The sequence below is a fragment of the Harpegnathos saltator genome, unplaced genomic scaffold (assembly GCF_003227715.2).
Source record: "Harpegnathos saltator strain DR-91 unplaced genomic scaffold, Hsal_v8.6 scaffold433, whole genome shotgun sequence".
Taxonomy (NCBI): Eukaryota; Metazoa; Arthropoda; class Insecta; order Hymenoptera; family Formicidae; genus Harpegnathos; species Harpegnathos saltator.
The window spans coordinates 671,798-692,754 of NW_020230243.1; the positions used below are offsets into that span (position 1 = coordinate 671,798).

Below are 20,957 nucleotides of genomic sequence, written 5' to 3' on the forward strand. Positions count from 1 at the left end.
TTTGATATATGTTGTTAAGGACATGTTCCTGAGTGTTATGCAAAAAGTTGCAGCCGTCGCTCATTGTTTATTAAAAAGTTACTAACAAAAGAATTTTCAAAAATAGAAAATTTTCTGACACCATGTATATATTTAAGAAATGAACACGTATTAATTCTTGAATAGGGGGGCTGTGCTTCCCGCAAGAAGAATTAACTTAATCTTAAATGTCACATTATTATAACTTGCTTCATGTCCTTAATAACATATGTCAACATCGTTGAAATTGGTGAGAGAGATGTAAATAAATCGTGCCTAGACTAGTGCCTAGGTTAGACTGCTGTCGTGTATACAAAAACGTAAATATTTGTTTTAATATATTTATCTCACTTCTTGTTACGTTTAATCACAGTTTTAGTTTAGTTTAGTTGTCTGTATGCTAAGAACCGGTCAACATGTTACTCACGAATTTATTCATTTAACTTACGAATTTAACCAGTTACTAAATTATCTGTGTGAGAAAAAAGTCATTCGCAAAGAAATTCTGTTCTGTAATGAGTAATGTTCTGAAAGTTTTAACCCGTGCTCATTGTTTATAACAAGGTTATGAACAAATGAAGTTTCATAAATTTTTCCATACAGTTAATCCAAACACAGTGTATATATAGAAATGTAGGAAACAGTACATATTATATAAGCGAGAGAGGGGCTTCGCCCCTCCCCCGCACCCTCTCCCCGAATAAATCCTAATCTAACTTATTGCATTTTTATATGAAAAGATTTCCTTAAAACCCATAACACCTAATTGTATGCAGATATAATAAGTTAAATTGGGTTAGGTGATAGATCTTAAGAGAATAAGAGAATTGTTTAACAATGTCCAAAAATATATAAAGATGCAATAAGTTAGGTTAGGTTAGGATTTTCTTGGGGAGGGGCGAAGCCCCTCTCCCGCTCATATGTACTGTTTAATGTATATTGTATCTAAAGAAAATGGGCTCTATCTATAAAATTTCATTTATCTATAGCTTTCTAAAGTGGATCCCCTAAACAGGAATTTTACCTAATTTTTTAATAAACAATGAGTGACATACGAAGAAAAGAAATCCTTGAAAAATTGCATACTGTAATTACAATGTGAACGATTTTACCACATAGCAGAGCTGTGACACACTGACTAAAATTGTAGTCAACTTACGAAGTAAGAATGCTTTACAAAGGAATATAAGGAATCAAAAGATTAACACGTATGTATATAACACGTATGTATATATTACATGCTCCTTCAATGTACATCTAATGATGAAAAATTATCTCCTTATTAAACTGTTTCGAAAAATTACGTTACATTCATACAACTTTTTTGTTAATAACTTTTTAATAAATAATGAGCGACGGCTGCAACTTTTTACATAATACTCAGGAATATATCCTTAACAACATATGTATATCAAGGTCATGAACTTTTGAGGGGGTTGATCTAATGTGCATATTTATCTTATTTTTCGCTATACATTATAATAATTTTTTTTCAAATTAACTAGTATAACCAGTAAGAATAAAGTACAACAAGAATAAATAATAATCTTCTTAAAAAGAGATTAAATAATCTGTATACAAGAGGAAATTTATATTAAAATTGATAAGATTTGCATCATGTAACATATAATCCCTCTAACTTTAAGAATAATGTGTTTATAATATTTTCCTCATAATCTTAAAAATATCCTCTTGAGGCCATATATAAGAATAAAATCCTTTAAAATTTAGATAATTCTGCTTGTTTTGAAATTATTTTTTTGGGTTATCTGCGTCGCAAACGTAGATCTCTCTGTTGATTTAGAAAAAAATCTCTTTATTAAAGGCTGCCGAATCTTTTAATAAGATTAATTAAATAAATAGCGAATCGTCCTTCCCGTACAGATGTGGACCATTTTGTCCGCAAAGTATCTCGCTTCATCGATTGATTTGTGTGACGTTCGGTTTAATGACGGGTCAGACTTTAATTTTCGTCGTCGTTATTATTGAAAGCATTCGCAATATCGAGAAATGACGAAGGATCAGTTTCGTACGACAACTTGAGGCAATTCGAGAATCAAGGTCAAGGATCTAAGAGAATCGGAGAATTTAACGCACGATATTTAGCCACTTGTGCACAATACGTAGATCCATCGACAGTTTTTCTTTCACTTGGTTCGTGACTGGCTCCCTTAGATCCTGCTTGCCTCAAAAATCGAGGACGAGGAGATTCCACACAATGATCCTTCCCCGAGGAGAGACTTCCGTCGAAGAAAGGATCGACCCTGCGAAGGATCCGCGATTAATGGGGCATCCGGTGATCTCGGGTCGTCTTATACACCACCACCTCGTCCACTCGAGTAAATTGGATGCTAGCGTTCTCGCGGTTTATTACGACGCAGAAAAGGGGGGTACGTAGGCATCGTGAAGAGGGTGCCAGCCGCAGAAGACGTTCGTTAATTATTTCCGCCGACAAGGGGAGCGGGGAGGGAAAGTGCCAAGTACGCACGATCTTCGGAAAACTCTTGACCCGCGAAGAATCGGCGATCCTCCAAGACGTCGCGTTTGCGGTACGCGTTTACGAGCCCGCAGCCGGCGGAATCGTAATCGAGATGGGACGAGCGAGAGGACTCCCCTCGTATTCCGCGGTCGGAATTAGTCCGCCGGGTCAATTTGCCGCGGGTAATTATAGCTCGGGGAAAGGTTCGAGAGGTTCGAACGGGTAATCTGGACGCATTACGGAATATTCGTCCGTCGATTACGACGATGCGCCGCGATGCGATATTGATTGCGGGCGGGATTGGTATAAACCCCCAATGTTTTAGCGCGGCAATTAGAACGACGGCCGCCGTTCCCGTCTGAAAAGAAGACCCGCGCGCGAGTCTGCGCATTCGGTGATGTTGGCGGTAGCTGTCGAGAGACGTCACGGCTAAAATGTCACGGAGAGACCGAATGACGCGAACGAGTCAACGGGTCGTGATGTAACTGTGCATGAACGGTGGTAAGATTATGCCGTAATTATTTTCCATTATTCTGTTTGCCGCTTTTCATTCTGTTCGATTCCAGTCGTAGCCGTCAACGAGGTCGTCTCCGTGAGCGAAACTCGAGGATATTTCAGAGAGTCATTCTCAGGGAGAATATATCGTTGTTTGCGCATCAACGCATTTTTCCACGACGAGACAATCTTGTTTCTCAGTGTGACGCAATTAATTTCATATCGCGAGCTTTATCTCACGGAATTTTACTTCTCGAACGCGTTCTCGATCGCGTTGATTTCGCGAGAGCACGTTCTGATTTCGTTTGAGTTGTCAATTAGCGCGAATTCCGGCTAATTGAATTTTCTTTGTGCGTTTGTACTATAAGTGGCATTTCAATTTAAAGGTACGCCGCAGCGTGTGGGGATGAGAGACTATCATTAACTCGGAGTTAATTACCCCGGACTGTCGGTACGGTTCGCCCCGCGGAATGAGCATATTCCTCATGCGCACAACGTTCAAACGTAAACGATAATTTCACCAGCATCCTCCCGCTTCAGCTTCATCATCGACACCATCGAAGCCGATTTCGCTCCCGAAAGTATTCAGTGCCGAGAACGAAGCGCCGAATTTTCTCACTCGTTTGCCGTTCGGATTTTTTTCTCGAAATTACTTATTCATATAACACATCCTTGGAATAACGTACTCGCGAAGTAACGTTATCAGAATAACATATCCTTGAAGGAATGTTATTACGAATAATGTATCTTCGAGGTTGCCGAAGGCATGTCATTGAAATAGAGCATCCGCGAAATAACTTCATCTCAACGAACGAACGAGAACTCTGCTGCCTTGCTATACGCGACACTTTGGGCTATTCTGTACTTCTCTGTCTTTCTTTCTTTCAATGTATTCGCACAATTTTATTTTGGATTTTTGAGCAAACGTAAAATATGTTTTCTTTCGCTCATTATGTTATTCCCTATCGTGGCCTCCGTTATCATACTTTTTCGCACACATTTCTTTGCTTTAACATATTTACACAATTTTATTACCATGTTCAAAAAGTTCGGAGATATTCTCATTTAAATTGCCCGCGTCATCAAGAAAACTTTTTTTTTAGATTGCTAAGACTGTTTCTGACATGTGTCTAAAATTTCACATCATTACCATTGTTAGTTTATGAATAAATATTTGTTTTGTGATTGAAAAGAAGTGCTTCTGGCGATTTTTAACGCGCCGAAATTTATTGAGTAAAGAATTTGCATTAAATTTTGTCTTCAAAACAATTTTTCATGTGCCTGAACTATGTAAATAATATTTTGGTGACGAGTGCATGTCACAACCAAGAATTTACGAGTGGTACAAAATGTTCAAGAAAGGCAAAGAATGCGTTGAAGATGATCCACGAAGATCTTCCACTTCAACTGATAAGCACATCGAAGAAATCAAGAAATTAGTGCTCAGTGATCGACGATTAATAATTAGAGAAATGGCTAAACATACCGGAATATCGTTGAGCTCATATTAATTAATTTTGAAAGAGAATTTGAGCGTAAAACGTGTTGCATCTTATCTTGTTCTAAGAGTTGAATTTTTTGCAAAACAACATTGTGTTGTGATCGTTGAAGAAATAGTTTCTCAAGACAGATCATTCTTGAAACGCATCATTATTGGTGATGAGACATGGGTTTGTGTGTACGACACCTAAACAACTCAACAATCAAGTGAATGACATGCAAAAGGCGAAGCAAAACTGAAAAAAGCTCGTCAAAGTCGGTCCAAAATCAAGATCATGTTGACTGTTTTCTTCGATTATCGTGGTGTAGTGAATTTCTTTTAATGAGTTAAACTGTTAACAGTGAATATTATTATAATATCATTTGAATGTTATGCGTCGTTTGCGTGAAACAGTCCGTAAAAAGCAGCCGAAATTGTGGCATGACAATTCATGGATTTTGCACCACGATAATGCTCCCACTGCGATTCTTACTCGTGATTTTTTGGCCAAACGTTCAACTAATACCATCCCACAAACTCTGTATTCGCCTGGTATAGTACCGTACTTTTTTTCCGTGACTTTTTCCTCTGCTCATGTTAGCACTTCGTTGACGCGGTTCTGAGTTGATAGACGAAATGAAAAAGAATTCGCTGCAGATCCCAAAAGTTACCGGAAATGGATTATAATAGATATTCGAGGATTGAAAAAAACGTTGGCATGAATGAAGGCAATGGGAAGGGATTGCTTGGAAGGAGATGTAAATTTGGATGATTAATATCACAGGAGGTTGAATTAATTCTGGTCTTATTTTGTCAATTTTTTATCTTTATTTTAAAGAAATGATTAAATTTACATCAATCAAAATATTTCCCGTCGTTAGCTGTGACTTTTTCCCATATTTCTGGCAACATAGCGATTCCGAGACGATAGAACGATCTGTCTTTCGAAGTAATCCAATCAGACACCCATTTTTGCAACATCCTCGTAATTATCGAAGTATGTATCTACTAAAACGTGTTGTATTGATCGGAATAGATGGTAATCAGATGGTGCTAGGTCTGGAGAGTACGCTGGGTGCGGAAGGATCTCTCATTCGAGCCCTAACAATGTTTGTTTAATAATTGAAGCAACATGTGGACGAGCATTATCGTGCAAAAGAATCACTTTACGTCTATTGCTGGCTATCGCTGGCCTTTTTTGTATCAATTCATCATTCAGTTTGTTCAATTGTTGCTGGTATCACTTCTTCGTAACTGTTTCATTCGGTTTTAGAAGCTCATAGTACATCACACCTTCCATATTCCACTAAATACAGAGCATTGCTTTGTGACCGTGAATGTTCCGTTTTAGTGTCGATGTTGATGGTTATCTTGGATCAACCCATAATTCTTTTCGCTTTGGATTATCAAAATAAATCCACTTTTCATCTCCAGTTCCAATTCACCACAAAGAAACTTTTTTTTTTGTCTGGCAAGCAAAGCCATGGCAATATTCAAACGATTTGCAGTGGCACTTTTACTCAATTCATGTGAAACTCATTTGCCTTCTTTTTAAATTTTTCCTGCGGCGTGTAGGCGTTTAGAAATGGTTGATTTATCGGCGTTGAGTTGTTCAACCAATTGTTTTCCCATTTGACCGATATTTTCATTCAATAATGCTTGCAATTCAGAATCTTCAAATTTTTTTGGTGACCAGTACGTTCTTTGGTACTCAAATCGAAATCACCACTTTTGAATCGATGAAACTAAAATTTATAGTTGCAATACGATGGAGCTTGATCATCATAAATTGTAACAAGCATTTCATGAGCTTCAATTGCCGATTTTTTCAAATCAAACAAAAAAGATAATAAATGTTGAAAATACAATTTTATACGATCCATTTTAGATGCGTATAAACAATGAAACTCAGTAACAATAGCGCGTAAACTGTCATATATCATAGAGAAATGTCAAATCTTTCAGTATTGCTAGATTTCAACATTCGTACGAACCATTACTTGTTGCTAAAGCCATCTATTGCTAAGGACCAGAACTAATTCAACCTCCTAATACATACTTTGCGCTTTATTTAAAATTTTTCGAAATTTTTTCAACATAGTAGTATCTAAAAAAAATCTTCGTAAATATACGACAGTCCTTCCCGTCCATTGCATTTTTGCATATTTTATTATATCTTTATATTATTTTTATACTTCTTTTTATTTCTGTTTTTTCGTATATTCATGCTTTTAGAAACTCTTGTCTTGGAACATTTTACACAAACGCTCATATCCGTCAATCCATCCACATTTCCGTATCGTGCCACGTGGCATTTTCTCGTTCTCCGTCCTTCCAGCACGCTTTGCGCACCGCGTCGTACCATTTCCGAGCGAAAGGCACAACGTGACGCTCAAGGGGTGACTTGCAGCTCCTTCACGCGTCCGTCACGGGAGCTAACGAACCCCGGACAGAGTTGATCGAGCGAGTGAACGGCGATCTGCGCGGGTCAACGCAGATCCGGCGGGAAGCTGGTCCTTTCGTTCACAGGCTCCGGCGCCTTTTAAGGATAAAAACGTTCATAATGTTGGAATGCGGGAGCAGCCAAGGAGGGGGGTGCTTAATAATGCAATATGGCGTCAGGGCGTCGCGACGCTATGCGGACTATGCCGCGCATACCGCTACCATATACGCCCACGCATCGACCCCTCTGCGAGAGCTTCGCGTTGTCCTTCTCCGTCATCCCCTTTATCGGTAGGAACGAGGCTATCCTCCTCCTCCTTCCTGGGGTATACCGCAATCGAATGCTGATTGGAAAATATTGATGGGACTTTCCATCCAGTACCCACGACGGCGATCTCACCCGTCGCTGTCTTTTTTCCGCGGTACGCTCCGGAATTCCGCTGAATTGAATATGTCCGCGGCGACGGCTGTCAGAAGATACCCCCCGTCTTTCTCTCATCTTTCTTCATCTCTTCTTGGTCGTCGATATTAATTGTCGAGGGGATACATAGGTGAAAAAAAGCCTTATTGACCCTTTAACGCCCGACTTTTTTATAAGTGTTTTAAGAATAAAATTTGAATATTTTTTTAACTGAGACTGTAAATAGTGATAACCAAAAAAAAATTTATAAATGAATACGTGAAATTTCCGCTTTTCGTTTGTTAGTTTCGTTAGTTTGGATTTTTTTTTCGTTCGTTTTTTAGTTTATTAGTAAATATGAGTTGGATCCTAAAAGCTTATACGAAATGAGCAACCTATACAGAGAAAAATGAAGGATAATTTATACGACATAACTCTGATAGTCAGCTTGACATTTTTGAGCTGAAACTTTACTATATTTGTGAATGAAGTTTATCACTCAGAGCGTCAAGCTTACTATTTCAGAAGAATATTTTATAGATTACCATTTAGATAGTCAATCGTCCCTTCATTTTTCGCTGCATAAAAAACTGTAAGTCACCAGGTCAATAGCTTGATTTCTTGATTTTCGTGTCCACCATATTGGATTCGCCATTTTGAATTTCTGTATTCTTTTAATTTTGCATCTGAAAAAGCTTCCAAATGTATAAAATTATAACAGATACTAATCTATTCATTTATAGTGCACCTCTAGATGTCAGTAACAATGTTAACTATGCCTATATGCCTATTTGGAATTTGACAAAATATGTTATCATTAAAACTGAGCTAAAAACAGACTAAACCGAATCTACATACAATCTATATACCATTTTCTAGAAGAATTCACCTTTATAGTGGTGCAAAGAAAACGAAAATATCTCCTTTTTTGACTAAGTTATGGATTCTTAAATCCGTTTCTGGTAATTGTAGTTACCAGTAGGCGTTAAAGGGTTAAATTAACGGGCAGCGAGCGATGTGTGCAACGTCGTGAAATGAGCGTCATTTTGAGCGATTACACTGGACGGTAAAATTTGTCCGTCGATTCCCCGCCCGGTGCCAGATCGCGATTTGATGAATTATATCGAAGAGTCAACTCATCGTAACGTCGACGTGTCTTTGATTGATGTAGAGCTGATATTATCGAATTCAACATTTTTTACTTTCTTCTTCCTCTTGAAAAAGGAGACGCCCGAGCATCTTGCCATTAGCATTAATATCTTGTCGGTGACAATTCCTGGACGACAGTTAGATATCCGTTAAATCATTTATATAGCGAGGTTGATTGATTAAGAAAAGTTGTACAGGGTAGGATATGATTGAGCGTCTTCGGAAGAAACGATATATCTCGTATAGACTACAAGGAATCTATTGGGTATTAAACTTAATTTTAAAGGATTTTTTGTGAAAATGAACGTTTATTTCGAAACAAAGTGATAAGTACATGTTATTCAAAGTATTGTCTATCGTTAGCTACAACTTTTTCCTACCTTTCTAATAAAAGGCGAATTCCTCGACGGAAGAACGACTTGTCTTTTGTGGTTATCCATGAATCGAGCCATTTTTTGATATCTTCTAAAGAACTGAAGTGCTAGGCAGAAAGGTGATTCTGCATGGATCGAAACAAGTGGAAATCAGAAGGAGCAATGTCTGGCGAATATGGCGGGTGGGGTAGAATATCCCATCTGAGCAGCTCTAGCGTTTCCTTCACAGGTTTAGCGACATGTGGCCAAGCGTTGTCATGCTGGAAAATCACTTTGTCATGTCTTTTGGCGTATTCTAGTCGTTTTTCTTTCAATTCTCGGTTCAACTGTACTAGTTGTTGTCGATAACGGTCCCCAGTAATGGTTTCGCCAGGTTTTAGCAGCTTATAATAGATCACACCCTTCTGATCCCACCAAATACAGAGCATTACTTTCGAAAGATGGATAAGTGGAAAATCTCCACTTTTGAATCGTCTAAACCAGTACTCACAAGTTGAGATCGATGGACCATAATCCCCATAAGCTTCAGACAGCAAACGAAGACTTTCAGCTGCCGATTTTTTCAAATGGAAACAAAAGTGACGCTTACCGCAAATTGTGTTTCGTTGGCATAAAACCCGACAACATATTGAATGCGCTAAAAAAATATGTTATTTACACTTCGATGAAATGAAATATACTGATTCTTAAAGCCTAATCACAGGGCTTTCATATGAAGTTGGCTTCAGTATGGGCCATTAGGTGTTCATTGCGCCATCTCTTGTAAATCCGTTAAAATTAAGTTTAATACCCAATATATCAAGTTCGTGTAATTGCACCCGCAAGATCTACGAGTTTCTGGCGCGACGAAGGCTCCAAGGAGGCGTTCGGGATCTCGAGCGGGCGCTCTGTATCACACCGCAGGTTCGTCGCGAATGAATGCCAAAATCGACGAGATATTTCTGCGTATGACTGTACAAGGTCGCTGCAAGTTCCATGAATGGTTCCCGGCGATGGCACGCCGAAGCGACGATGCTTGTGAACCCATGACCTACTGGTAGAGAGACGTGCTGTCCAAACACTCCTCCGCCCTTACCGCCGCCGCTGTTGCCGCTTGCTTCAATTTCCAGGACGGTCGAACTATTTCTAAAATTACGCCCCATTAACAATACGCTGACTTTATATCGGGCGAAAAGACCTCTCTCTCTCTCTCTCCTCTCTCTCTCTCCTCTCTCTCTCTCCTCTCTCTCTCTCCTCTCTCTCTCTCTTCTCTCTCTCTCTCCTCTCTCTCTCTCCTCTCTCTCTCTCTCCTCTCTCTCTCTCTCCTCTCTCTCTCTCTCCTCTCTCTCTCTCCTCTCTCTCTCCTCTCTCTCTCCTCTCTCTCCTCTCTCTCTCCTCTCTCTCTCCTCTCTCTCCCTCTCTCTCTCTCCCTCTCTCTCCTCTCTCTCTCTCTCTCTCTCTCTCTCTCTCTCTCTCTTCTGATTCTATGTGTGACGTTCACATGTTCTCACGTCCACGCGTCATGTGAGGAGGTGTTTTTGAATAACACGAGGTTCCGAGTCTATTTTCCGCGAAAAATCGATTCACACAACTTTTCAACGCTTAATGTTAAATAGCTCATAATAAAATGGAAGCCTGGATTATATACAAGGTGCTAAATTTCAAATGTAACAGGTAAAAATCTAGAAAACTATGAAAGATATTAAAAAAAGCTAAAACACATATTCTATGATTTCGAAGAGGAAAGAGAATGGCATTATCAGTTTTTTATTTGGAGGGCATTTTCAAGGTCGACTTAATTTTTTTAAATAGAAAGCCCAATTTTTTATTACATCTTCTTTTTCTACTAATTAATTTTAACAACTTTTGTCTGAAACATTTTTTTATTTGCCTAATATTTTTTGAAATATTTAAGGGAAATTTGGTAACTTTTTTAATATTTAACTTACGATATCTCGCTAACTATTCGTCGAAAGAAAAAATAGTGTTAGACTTTTTTACTTTATTTACTATCAAGAATATATTATTATAATAGTGCCTTAACTTTTGTTAACTCATCGACCTTTGGAAATTTCAAAATTATTAAATTAACAAAAGTTAAGGTACTATTATATAATAGTAATATATTCTTGATAGTAAATAAAATAAAAAGTCTAATACTATTTTTTCTTTCGATAGTCAGCGAGATATCGTAAGTTAAATGTTGAAAAAGTTACTAAGATTTTCTTAAATATTTCAAAAAATATTAAGCAAATAAAAAAATGTTTCAGACAAAAGTTGTTAAAATTAATTGGTAGAAATAGAAGATATAATAAAAAATTGAGCTTTCTATTTTAAAAAATTAAGTTGACCTTGAAAGTGCCCTCCAAATAAAAATCTGATAATGCCATTCTCTTTCTCCTTCGAAATCATGGAACACGTATTTTAGCTGTTTTTGATATCTTTCATAGTTTTCGAGATTTTTTACCTGTTATGTTTGAAATTTAGCAGCCTATATAGAGTTTTTAATGTTTGCTCCTAATAAGATCAAACATAGGTCACTTTGATCTTTTTATTTTATATACTTACTTTATTTATATAAGAAAATAAATTAAACTAAATTTTTTTAAAATATAAAATTAATTAATTGTATAATTGCATCGATCATTCTCCGATGAGTTATGGATAAAGTGAAATCGTCCACATTTGACAAACACTCAAACAATTGCTCGACGAATAGGTTTGCACATAAAATTTGTTCTTATTCTGTTCCAGATGGGGAGATCAAGGTTGAAGAAGAAACTGAAACTTGAAGAATCGAGAGAAGAGTCAACTGATACAAAGAGCACAACGATACCGATAAAGAATTTGCCGGAAAAATTTATCTGCATGCACGTAAGTCTTTGAGGTCTTCAAATTCCCACGACGTTACTCCATTTTATTCACGTGACATCCGATTGAAGGTGAAGAGCGGCACCAAGATTAGAAACGTCCTTGGCTACGCGTTGAAAGAATTTCCCAATTATGATAGCGTCGTCTGGACCGGCGTCGGGCAAGCCATTGGGAAAACCATTTCCTGCGCAGAACTCTTCAAGAGGAGGCACGAGGATCTTCACCAAGTCACAAAGTTGCGTTACACCAAGTAAGTGAAGCAAATGACCGTTCATAGACTCCAATATCAATCCAATATCAATTTCTAATTCATCGATCGATTTCAGGAGGTCGAAGGGATCGAAGGGAGACGCAACCGACGAAATTCATCAAATACCGGAAATTCACATCTTGTTGACTAAGAATGTCAAAGACACAACCGAGCTTGGGTAAGATTTATTTAACCATTTGAGTTAATCGTGACCGCTCTGTTCATATTTTGTACCAAAATATGTCACATCTAGCCACAATGCGCAATTGATGGATTTTATTATAATGCGTCGTTAGCTTTACTGAAGCTTACTCTCTTGATCATTTCTTTTTCTTAAGTTGAACAAAAATCATATACATCTATAATTTTCATTATAAGAAACAAATGCGATCGTGCAACTTAGCATTTTTCAAGGAAAATCAAGTCGAGAAAGTGCAACTGCGCTCTTCGAAATCATATTAAACAAGCGCTATTGCGATGCGTGGCGCTAATCGATATGATTTTTGCAATGCCTTGACACTTAAACAGTTGAATAATCAACTTGTACGATTATTAAAAAATCAACAGAAAAAATTATATACGGGTCTTGTTTAATTTTTTATCTCAAATATTTAAAAAATTTGAAAGTTTATTTTTCGCCTCTTAAAAGGAACGTAGGGTAGTTTAGTCTTCGATCTTAGTTTGATTTTAATAAAAATTTATAAGCACTTACTAAGTGTAATCGAATATCATAAGTGCGAGTCTAATTTTTAATTTAATTCAATTTAATTATACAGCTCAATAGACAGTTTTTGAAATTTTCGCGTAGGAAGACTAGAATTCAAAAATTTTTTTTTTGAAATATGTTATTTTGTTTGAAATGTTTTATTTTAATGTCTTGCAAAATTATAAACACTAGTATATCGACGTATCATTATCAAGAGGAAAAAAACAAAAAATCAAAAGAACTCATTTTCTTTTTTAATATAAATTAATTTAACTTAAACTAAATTATCGTAACTTGAATTAAATTAAACTTTTTTTTTCTTTCACATGACATTCAAATTTGTTGCCCTCCTACATTGATAAATTTATCACTTCAAAAAGTTTATCACTCGAAAAGTTACAAACTCATATAAAACTACAATTATGACCTCGTTTTTGTATCCGAAATATCAGAAAATATGAGCTAGACGTTAATTTTCAGCTATTATTATTGCTAATTACATTCAAAGACATAAGACAAAAATTTTTTTAATTTCTTTTGTTTTTTTTCTTGATAATAATAATATTGATAATAATATTGATAATAATATTGATAATAATATTTTGATACATTGGTATTTATGATCTTGTAAGACATTAATAAAATGAAATATTTTCGCAAAATATTTTTGAATTCTAATCTTTTTTTACATGAGAATCTCAAAAATTGAGTCACATAATTAAAAGTTATATATCTCGGAAACTAAACGTTTCCGCATATTCGCATATTCGAGAGATTACATTTGCTGCATTTTTAATAAATGTGCTTGTAAAATTTCATTAAAAATTTCATTAAAATCGGACTGATTAAAGTCGGATACGGAACTTCAATCAAATGTAACTTCACTATCATAGAAGATTGGACAAAATTATCAGTAATAAGAAAAATTAAGAAAAAATTTAAATATGAACTCATCAATTAATTTTATACGTTATTTTGTCGTTAATATAACTGAACAATTGAAATATTGACTGAAAAATCCTTGACATTCTGTTATCGTAGTAATTAACATATAAATATATATTTTAGATATCAAGCACCCGGAGATTGTGGGGAATTTCTGGAGAAAGAAGATGCAGCGAATTCGAAAACGAACACTAAAGCAGGAAACGCCAATCATATGGCCCGCATCGATACGGAGCAATTTTCTGCGATGGGACTGAGAATTGGACAGAAAAGGCCAAGAGATACGCAAGCGGACTCATTCTTGAGAAAAAATAAAAAGAGCAGATCCTGATGGATAACTGTACAAATTAACTCGCAGTTTAGACAATATTTATATAAATAGTGCCAATTTTCTCGAAGCGTAATATGATTTGCAAATATTGAAAATAGATTTTACTAACAGAAAATCTCTTTCTCTCTCTCTCCCTCCTTCCTTCTTTCTTTCTCCTTCTCCAGACCAATCTTCCCAGCATCAAATTTTAATCTGTTCGATTTTGATACTTTTGTTGAGAACTTTGTGACAATTAATAATAATCAAAGTCTTCTTGAAATTTAACATATGTAAAAAAGTAATGTATTTAATGGAAATATTAAAATTTACAATTTTACATATTACATATTACATATTATATATACAATTTTACATTTACATATTGTTGTACTGTTTTATTGCCGATAAACGTACTCGACATAACTGTGAGAAAAGGGAAAATATGAAAAAACTAATTGTGTGTAGAAAGTTTATTCTCTATCAATACATAGACAATTGTCACGTAATATATAGTCACACATATCATATACATATCATATTCCTATTATGTCGATTCGACGTATTCATCAATGTATTATCTCGAATTTCTCCTTTTTCTTCTTTGTATTTACAAGTTCTATGTACAGTATTACAATATCCTTCCCATTGCATTTCGGATACGAAAAGGAGAGCGTAATTGCTCGAAACGCGCGATTTACAACAGCCAAAAGTCGGCTATTTAGAATCTCATTGCCGGAAGCGTACTAGAGCAGTACAACTTTCATGTCTCATTCATACGTCGGTGCGTGAATTACGAATTGGGTTTCCGATTGACTCGTAACTGCTGCACATTTCGGTAAAATCATGTCAAGATCTCGGAACGCGCGTGCGTACGTGTGTGTATGTGTGTTGTATGTAGTGTGCTAGTGCGAATTCAGTACTTTCTACAGGATGAGAGAATGTTACAATGAATATGTTATCGATATCGCCATTCGTCGCCATACTATTTTCTATTCACTGCCATAAGATCGGACTTTGCAAACACTATTTCTCTTAATTATGGAATCGCTTTTCTTATGAACGCTCGCTTAGACGTTATCTTACATTGAGAAACTACGTCATTCGTTTACAAAAGAAAAGAAAAAACGACGTTCGTGCTTGCGTTAAGTTCACTAGCGATAGCTTATAGCTTACGATTATGTAAAACAACGATTTGTCTGAAAGTCTTCCACAGTGAAATATAAAATTTCACCGACAATCACCACCGCGCGAGATAGGAGAACATCCTGGCATCCTGCTCAATTCACATATTGCTGTACTGGATATATATGTGTGTGTGTGTGTTGTGTGTGTGTGTGTGTGTGCGCATGTATGTGCATGTGTGTGTGTGTATGTGCATGCGTGTATGTGTGTGCATGTATGGGTGTATAGATTATAAATAATAATACGCTATATACGTGTGTAAATTATAAATAACAGTACGCTAGCACATTCATCGCTATATCTGTCGCTGATAATAGATTTTACAAAGATCAATTACAAGATGACAATTACTACAATCGTTCTAAATCAATACTTTTATCCTTACAGTAACATAATGTAAAATTCTACCATTATTTATAAATTCGCGTTCTTCCTTTTTTTCTCTCTACCTTAATCTCATTAATTATACACTTTGACAACAAACGTTCGAAGCTTTCAAGCTCGTCTATGTAATGAGATCTTATTTCATCGAGCCGTTTCAACACGTTTATAACGTTCGTAAGAATCATGATTTAAAACTAGTTTTCTTAAATCTCATAGTAAAAAAGTAATTACGTGAAAAGTACGGTCTCTCGTTAACATGTTCATGCTGAAAGACTTGTAGATGTTTCGTTTTGTGAAAACTTTTTTTTTTTACGAGTAGTGTATAAAATGATATACCTAATTAGAGATACGTCCTTGATCTAACTGAATCTTTACATCAGCTAACAAAATCAACATATGGAACGTCAAAAGAAATTTGTCTATATAATTTTTCACTCTTCAGATTGGAGAAATGTTCTCACCTCGATGTAGATGCAGATTGTAATCATAATCCGTGACATTAGTGATGCGCACATACAAAGTTGATAAATATCGCGAGTATATAATTTTCAGGATATCGTACATGAGACGAAAAATAACGTTATGAATGCACTTTCAAAAATTACAAGAAAGAATCGTTAAATTATGTAACTAAATATAAATGAGTTATGAATTATACAATATATTGTTCCATTACATCCATTTTCAATATATAGAGACATAGTCTTTTCACAGAAGAGACTTAGGATCATCTAAATGTTACACGTCCAAAATGTAGAATGAGGGAGGTAACTTTCCTCCACAGGAAGTGGCCAGTAGTAACTTCGACAGCATAAGGTTAAAAGTTTTGTAACATCGTACTATTTCAAACGTGATATATTATTAACATACTTTAAATTAGCATATAGCGTGTCCTCGAAAACTCGACAATAGTTTTCATGAATTTTCATATCATGTTTCAACGACTGTTCGGAGATTTGTAACACTGAAGGAGACAAGCAACCATGAAAAATACGCATTATAAAGGTACGCGAGAAATACTTTACGTTACATCCATCAAGTTGAACCACGGGAAACTAACGAGAAACTGTTACTGATAATTATTAAATTATTCGTCGAGAATTTCCCATTCAATGTCGGAGACAAATATATGATCGTAAAAAACTCGCACTATTCAAACAAGAGTAAATTTTTACTGACCCCATATGGAATAACGTGTGTGAATATTAGCAGGTCCTCTTACTAAATGTGGCAATTAGACTTTGGACAATACGACCGCATCGTTAGATCCTATGCTTCGCTCTCTGTTGCACCATCGCCTTCCATAATAGGTACTATCAAATTATCCTTTGACATCAGATTGTATTTTGTTACAAATGCAGTAAATCTGAAGTGGAAAATATTCAATATAGTTTTTCTCTTACAATATGGTCAGACAATGGATGGAGCATTATTGAACTAAAACGTTACCTGCGGCAAAGAAAAGTTTCATTCTCGAATTCGTCAAATATTGTTCTATGGTGGAAGTATGCATGAGAGAAGATTCTGTAGACTCGACGGCAGACAGAGCCCAGTTTGGCAACAGAAGATTCCTTGATACTGATTCTGTAAAAGAAATTTAGATCTCACACAAAAATTCATATAATACTTATCCAATGACAAATTGTGCTATTTCCTTTTTTCTGAAAGTAGAAGCATATTAATAAATGTAACGATTCAGCAAGAAGCAGTGACAAACCTGCTGGGAAAATACTTGTTGCTGTTTAGTAAACATGCTGCTCCATCCAGTGTATGTCGAGTGTAATCAATGGCAGGACATTCTTTGGGAGTTTTATGTGCAGCACATAAAAATATCCATTGTTCTGTAGCTGTCATCTGTGTACACGTCTCAGGATGACATTCTTCTTGTAATCTTACAGCCAAACCGTTAAGCTCCATACAGAACTGCCTAAGATGTTCATACTTCCACACCCCTTCATCGTTAGCTTCAGGCATATTAAGTATTAAATCAATATTAGATGGATCTCTTCTAATCATCTGTTGAATATATTGTTGTACAGCAAGTGTGCTATCCATTTCCTCGAACGGTTCATCAGGCCACCTACTGAAGTCCTATAAAAGAGGAAAGGGAAGACTCAATATAAACGCGGTAAACAATTTGCGCTTACGTCAACGTGCGTCATTAAATAATCGATCGCGCTTCTCTTCATCATATAGTTTATCGTGATGTAAAAATAATCCTGATATATAAAATATAAAGAGACTCTACACAAATCTCATATTTTACATATTATATTTCAATGATCAGTGAAAATATGAAGATAACATACCAATAATCGGTGAGAACAATTCGTGCAGAAATATACAAAACGAAACAAAACAAAACGATCTGTCAAATTCATCACGCTTCGGCTAAGGCCATGAGGTGCTATTTAATTATGAAAAATTGTGAAATATATCGCAAACAATATTTATGATTACAGTGGGAATTATCTCAGTGGAGATCATATCCATTCTTGTATTGTAAAACGGTGTCTTTCAGGGTTTATCTCACGGTCATTGATTTTCATCGGGCAAATGTCAAGGAGGGAGGAAGTGTCGTAAGATCTCCGAGGGGATAGCGGTCGACATAGCGGTGAATTTTCAGGCGGATGAACGCCGCCCGGATGGGATGCTAGTGTGAGGATTTACGAACGGAACGAAAACGATTTTAATAACCTCTGCTTTGGTCCCGGGCCTGTTCCTTCGCAGGATTGTGGGTCCGTCCGCCATCTTCATTTTGTCAGTTGTTGCACTCGACTCTCGTATACACTAGCACTCTCAATCTCACGAAGCGGAGCGGCGAGATGCAAGCACCACTATTGAAAACCAACGCGCACACAGAACGCGTACTTTGATGCGTGTTTTCGTCGTTAGATAGCGCCACTCGAGACCGGTTGCCAACGTCAGGAAGGTAGGGATGGGCGATGTTCGAAAATATATCGATGTTTAAAATATCGATTAATAAAAAAAAGTTGAAATGACTTCAATTATTTTCTAAAAAAGAATCGACTTACCGATTAATCGATTAAACTTACTTATCTTCTCGCAAGGAAATTGACATTCATCTGCCATGGAACTACGTAAAATGATGGACGAAGAAATAGAAAGAAATTTCTTGTCTATATAAAGGAAGTAACTATGTAAGTAGAATCGTGCATCATCGGGCTGTTTCGGTTGTCATCCGAAGTGCTGGAAATAGAAAGACCTTCATAGCTCTTTCTATATCTATTTTCTAACCTTTACGAGGCAGTTTATATAATGACGTGTGTACGTTCTCTAGTTTTAGGGTGTCTATGTTCTTGCTAATATTATTAATGAGTGGTAAAGTGAGTGAAAATTCATATGAATTTAAAAGAAATTATGGGTAAATATTATTTTATATTATATTGAATATATATATCTTATCACACACATACACAAAATTACTTAATTAAATTAAATTCATACTTGAACCACCTTGTATTTGTTCCATTTCTTACATTTTAACCAATAATGAAATAAAATATGAAAATTATATTAAAATCTTATTAGTATACGTTATTATTTATAAGTATCATTATTTATTTATGAAAATAAAGGTTTTATTTAATATTTTACCCTAACTGCACCGTACATCCTTGATAGCAAATATGTTCAGAAAACATCCAAGAGATGTCCTGGGAGTCGATCATGAATCTTTTCCCCTAGTGTGAACCCGTGAAAAAGTGAAACTTTTCACCAAAATGAAAACTTTAACATGAATTAAGGGTCTGCAGGAGCCACATTAGAGACCTCTCGCGGAGACCAGCGAACTAGGCAAAATTATATTGCAAATTATGAACAAAATACGAAGAGAATATGTATGATATTTGCAATCAGGAGAACGTCCGCAGCGTCGTACAGAGCGCTTTTTTGGAAAAAAAGTCGAAATAAAAATCGATTAAATAATTTGAATGAACGTTCATCCCGCGGTGCAGCACGAACCTATATTTTCATTTGTTACAAATTTTCAAGAACCTAAATGCAAAATCGGGCTCTGTACGACCCTAGATATTAATATAAGGAAGATGTCCATCTATGTCTGATAAACAAATATGATGTATGAGTGGCAAAATTTGTAAGTGTAGATAACATGGAAAGTGTAGCCCAGTTGCACTATAGTGCAATCTATATGACCTAACCTTACTGCCTTGCGTTCGTGCGAGCAATGCATTAGTATTAGCGTATATATGAGTGCATAAGTATTGCTGTGTGTATGCGTATGAATACTTTTCAGCTTTCACTTTAAAACATAAGACATTTTGCCACGTTGACGATATATGTAACTACCAAATTGATATGGAATATTCCTTGAACTATTATTGAGGTCCCTACAGAGCCAAATTTTGCAATCCGGCTGTCAAAAATTTATCATACATTAATAAAGCATCCGCCGTATCAAGCATCGCTGCGAGTCACTCGAAATATCATTTTACGAGATGCAATATTTCGTCTCTTTGACGATACGTATTATTATCAAATTGTTGCAACATCTTCTTCGTACTATTTCCGAGATCGATACAAAGCCAGATTTTGCAATTCGGTCGTCAAAAATTTATAATATATAAATAAAGCCATTCGTCGTACCAGGCGTTGGAGCGAATTAGTCGAGAAATGATTGTAGGAGATGCAAAATTTCATCTCGTTGACGATATATTTAACCGCCAAATTGTTATAGCATCTTCTTTGAACTAACCCCGAGAAACCTACAGAGCCAGATTTTGCAGTCAGGCCGTGAAAAATGTATTATAAATAAATAAATATGTATGAAGTATCGGAGCGGATCACGTACAATACCATTTTACAAGAAGAGATCCACCTCGTTGGCGATATATTTAACCGCCAAATTTATATGGAATATTCCTTGAACTATTATCGAAGTCCCTACAGAGCCAGATTTTGCAATCCAGCCGTAAAAATTTATAATATTTTAATAAAGCGAGCGTCGTACGAAACATCGCAGCGAATCCCGCGAAATACATGTTACAAGAAAAGATATTTTGCCTCGTTGCACTCATATATTACCACCAAATTGTTACAACATATTTCTGGATCTATTTCGAGGTCTCTACAATGCCAGATTTCGCAATCAGGTCGTCTAACTTTTATCATAAATAAATAAAGATGCACCAAGCGTCAAGGCGGATGACGCGAATACATTTTCACAAAAAGAGATATTCCGCCTCGTTGATATATGTAACCGCCTCGGATATATGTAACCGCCTAATTGATATGGAATATTCCGTGAACTATTATCGAGGTCCCTACAGGGCTAGATTTTGCAATCTGGCCGTCCAAAGTTTATGAAAAATAAATGAGTCCGCTGTACCAAGCATCGCATCGAATCACTCCAAAAATTATTTTACGAGATGCAAAATTTCGCCTCGTTAACGATACGTATAATTGCTAAACTGTTATAGCATCTTCCTTGAACTATCCCTGAGGACCTTACAC

General features: G+C 36.2%; 2 protein-coding genes across 6 annotated transcripts in view; one reads left to right on the plus strand and one right to left on the minus strand.

Annotated features, from left to right (window-relative positions):
- Window positions 1–14,139, plus strand: part of Rpp25 (ribonuclease P protein subunit Rpp25) — a 59,316-nt gene extending 45,177 nt beyond the window's left edge. For 2 of the 5 annotated variants that reach the window (XM_025301592.1, XM_025301594.1), the window contains exons 2-5: window positions 11,571–11,690; window positions 11,759–11,937; window positions 12,014–12,115; window positions 13,712–14,139. In XM_025301592.1, coding sequence (XP_025157377.1) covers window positions 11,571–11,690; window positions 11,759–11,937; window positions 12,014–12,115; window positions 13,712–13,919 — 609 coding nt within the window. In that variant the 3' untranslated portion in view covers window positions 13,920–14,139. Of the gene's footprint in view, window positions 1–1,062; window positions 1,227–2,900; window positions 2,999–9,635; window positions 9,741–11,570; window positions 11,691–11,758; window positions 11,938–12,013; window positions 12,116–13,711 lie in introns of those variants that run through there. The other 3 variants (XM_025301593.1, XM_011140844.3, XM_011140843.3) reach the window with 3 other exon arrangements.
- A 214-nt stretch (window positions 14,140–14,353) lies between these two features.
- Mob4 (MOB kinase activator 4) lies at window positions 14,354–18,422 on the minus strand. Its single transcript, XM_011140837.3, has 4 exons — window positions 18,162–18,422; window positions 17,182–17,555; window positions 16,914–17,048; window positions 14,354–16,830 (listed from the first exon to the last, which is right to left on the minus strand). The coding sequence occupies exons 1-4, from the start codon at window positions 18,219–18,221 to the stop codon at window positions 16,734–16,736; spliced, it is 666 nt and encodes a 221-aa protein (XP_011139139.1). The 5' UTR covers window positions 18,222–18,422; the 3' UTR covers window positions 14,354–16,733.
- Between the last annotated feature and the right edge of the window lie 2,535 nt (window positions 18,423–20,957).

What these genes read in the sequence shown, in the direction of transcription:
- Mob4 (XM_011140837.3), bottom strand. Translation starts at nt 18,221, where the DNA reads ATGAAGATGGCGGACGGACCCACAATCCTGCGAAGGAACAGGCCCGGG. An exon ending in AACAAGTATTTTCCCAGCAG is followed by an intron (nt 17,049 to 17,181) that starts GTTTGTCACTGC and finishes TTTCTTTTACAG; the next exon opens with AATCAGTATCAAGGAATCTT. An exon ending in GAAACTTTTCTTTGCCGCAG is followed by an intron (nt 16,831 to 16,913) that starts GTAACGTTTTAG and finishes TTTCCACTTCAG; the next exon opens with ATTTACTGCATTTGTAACAA.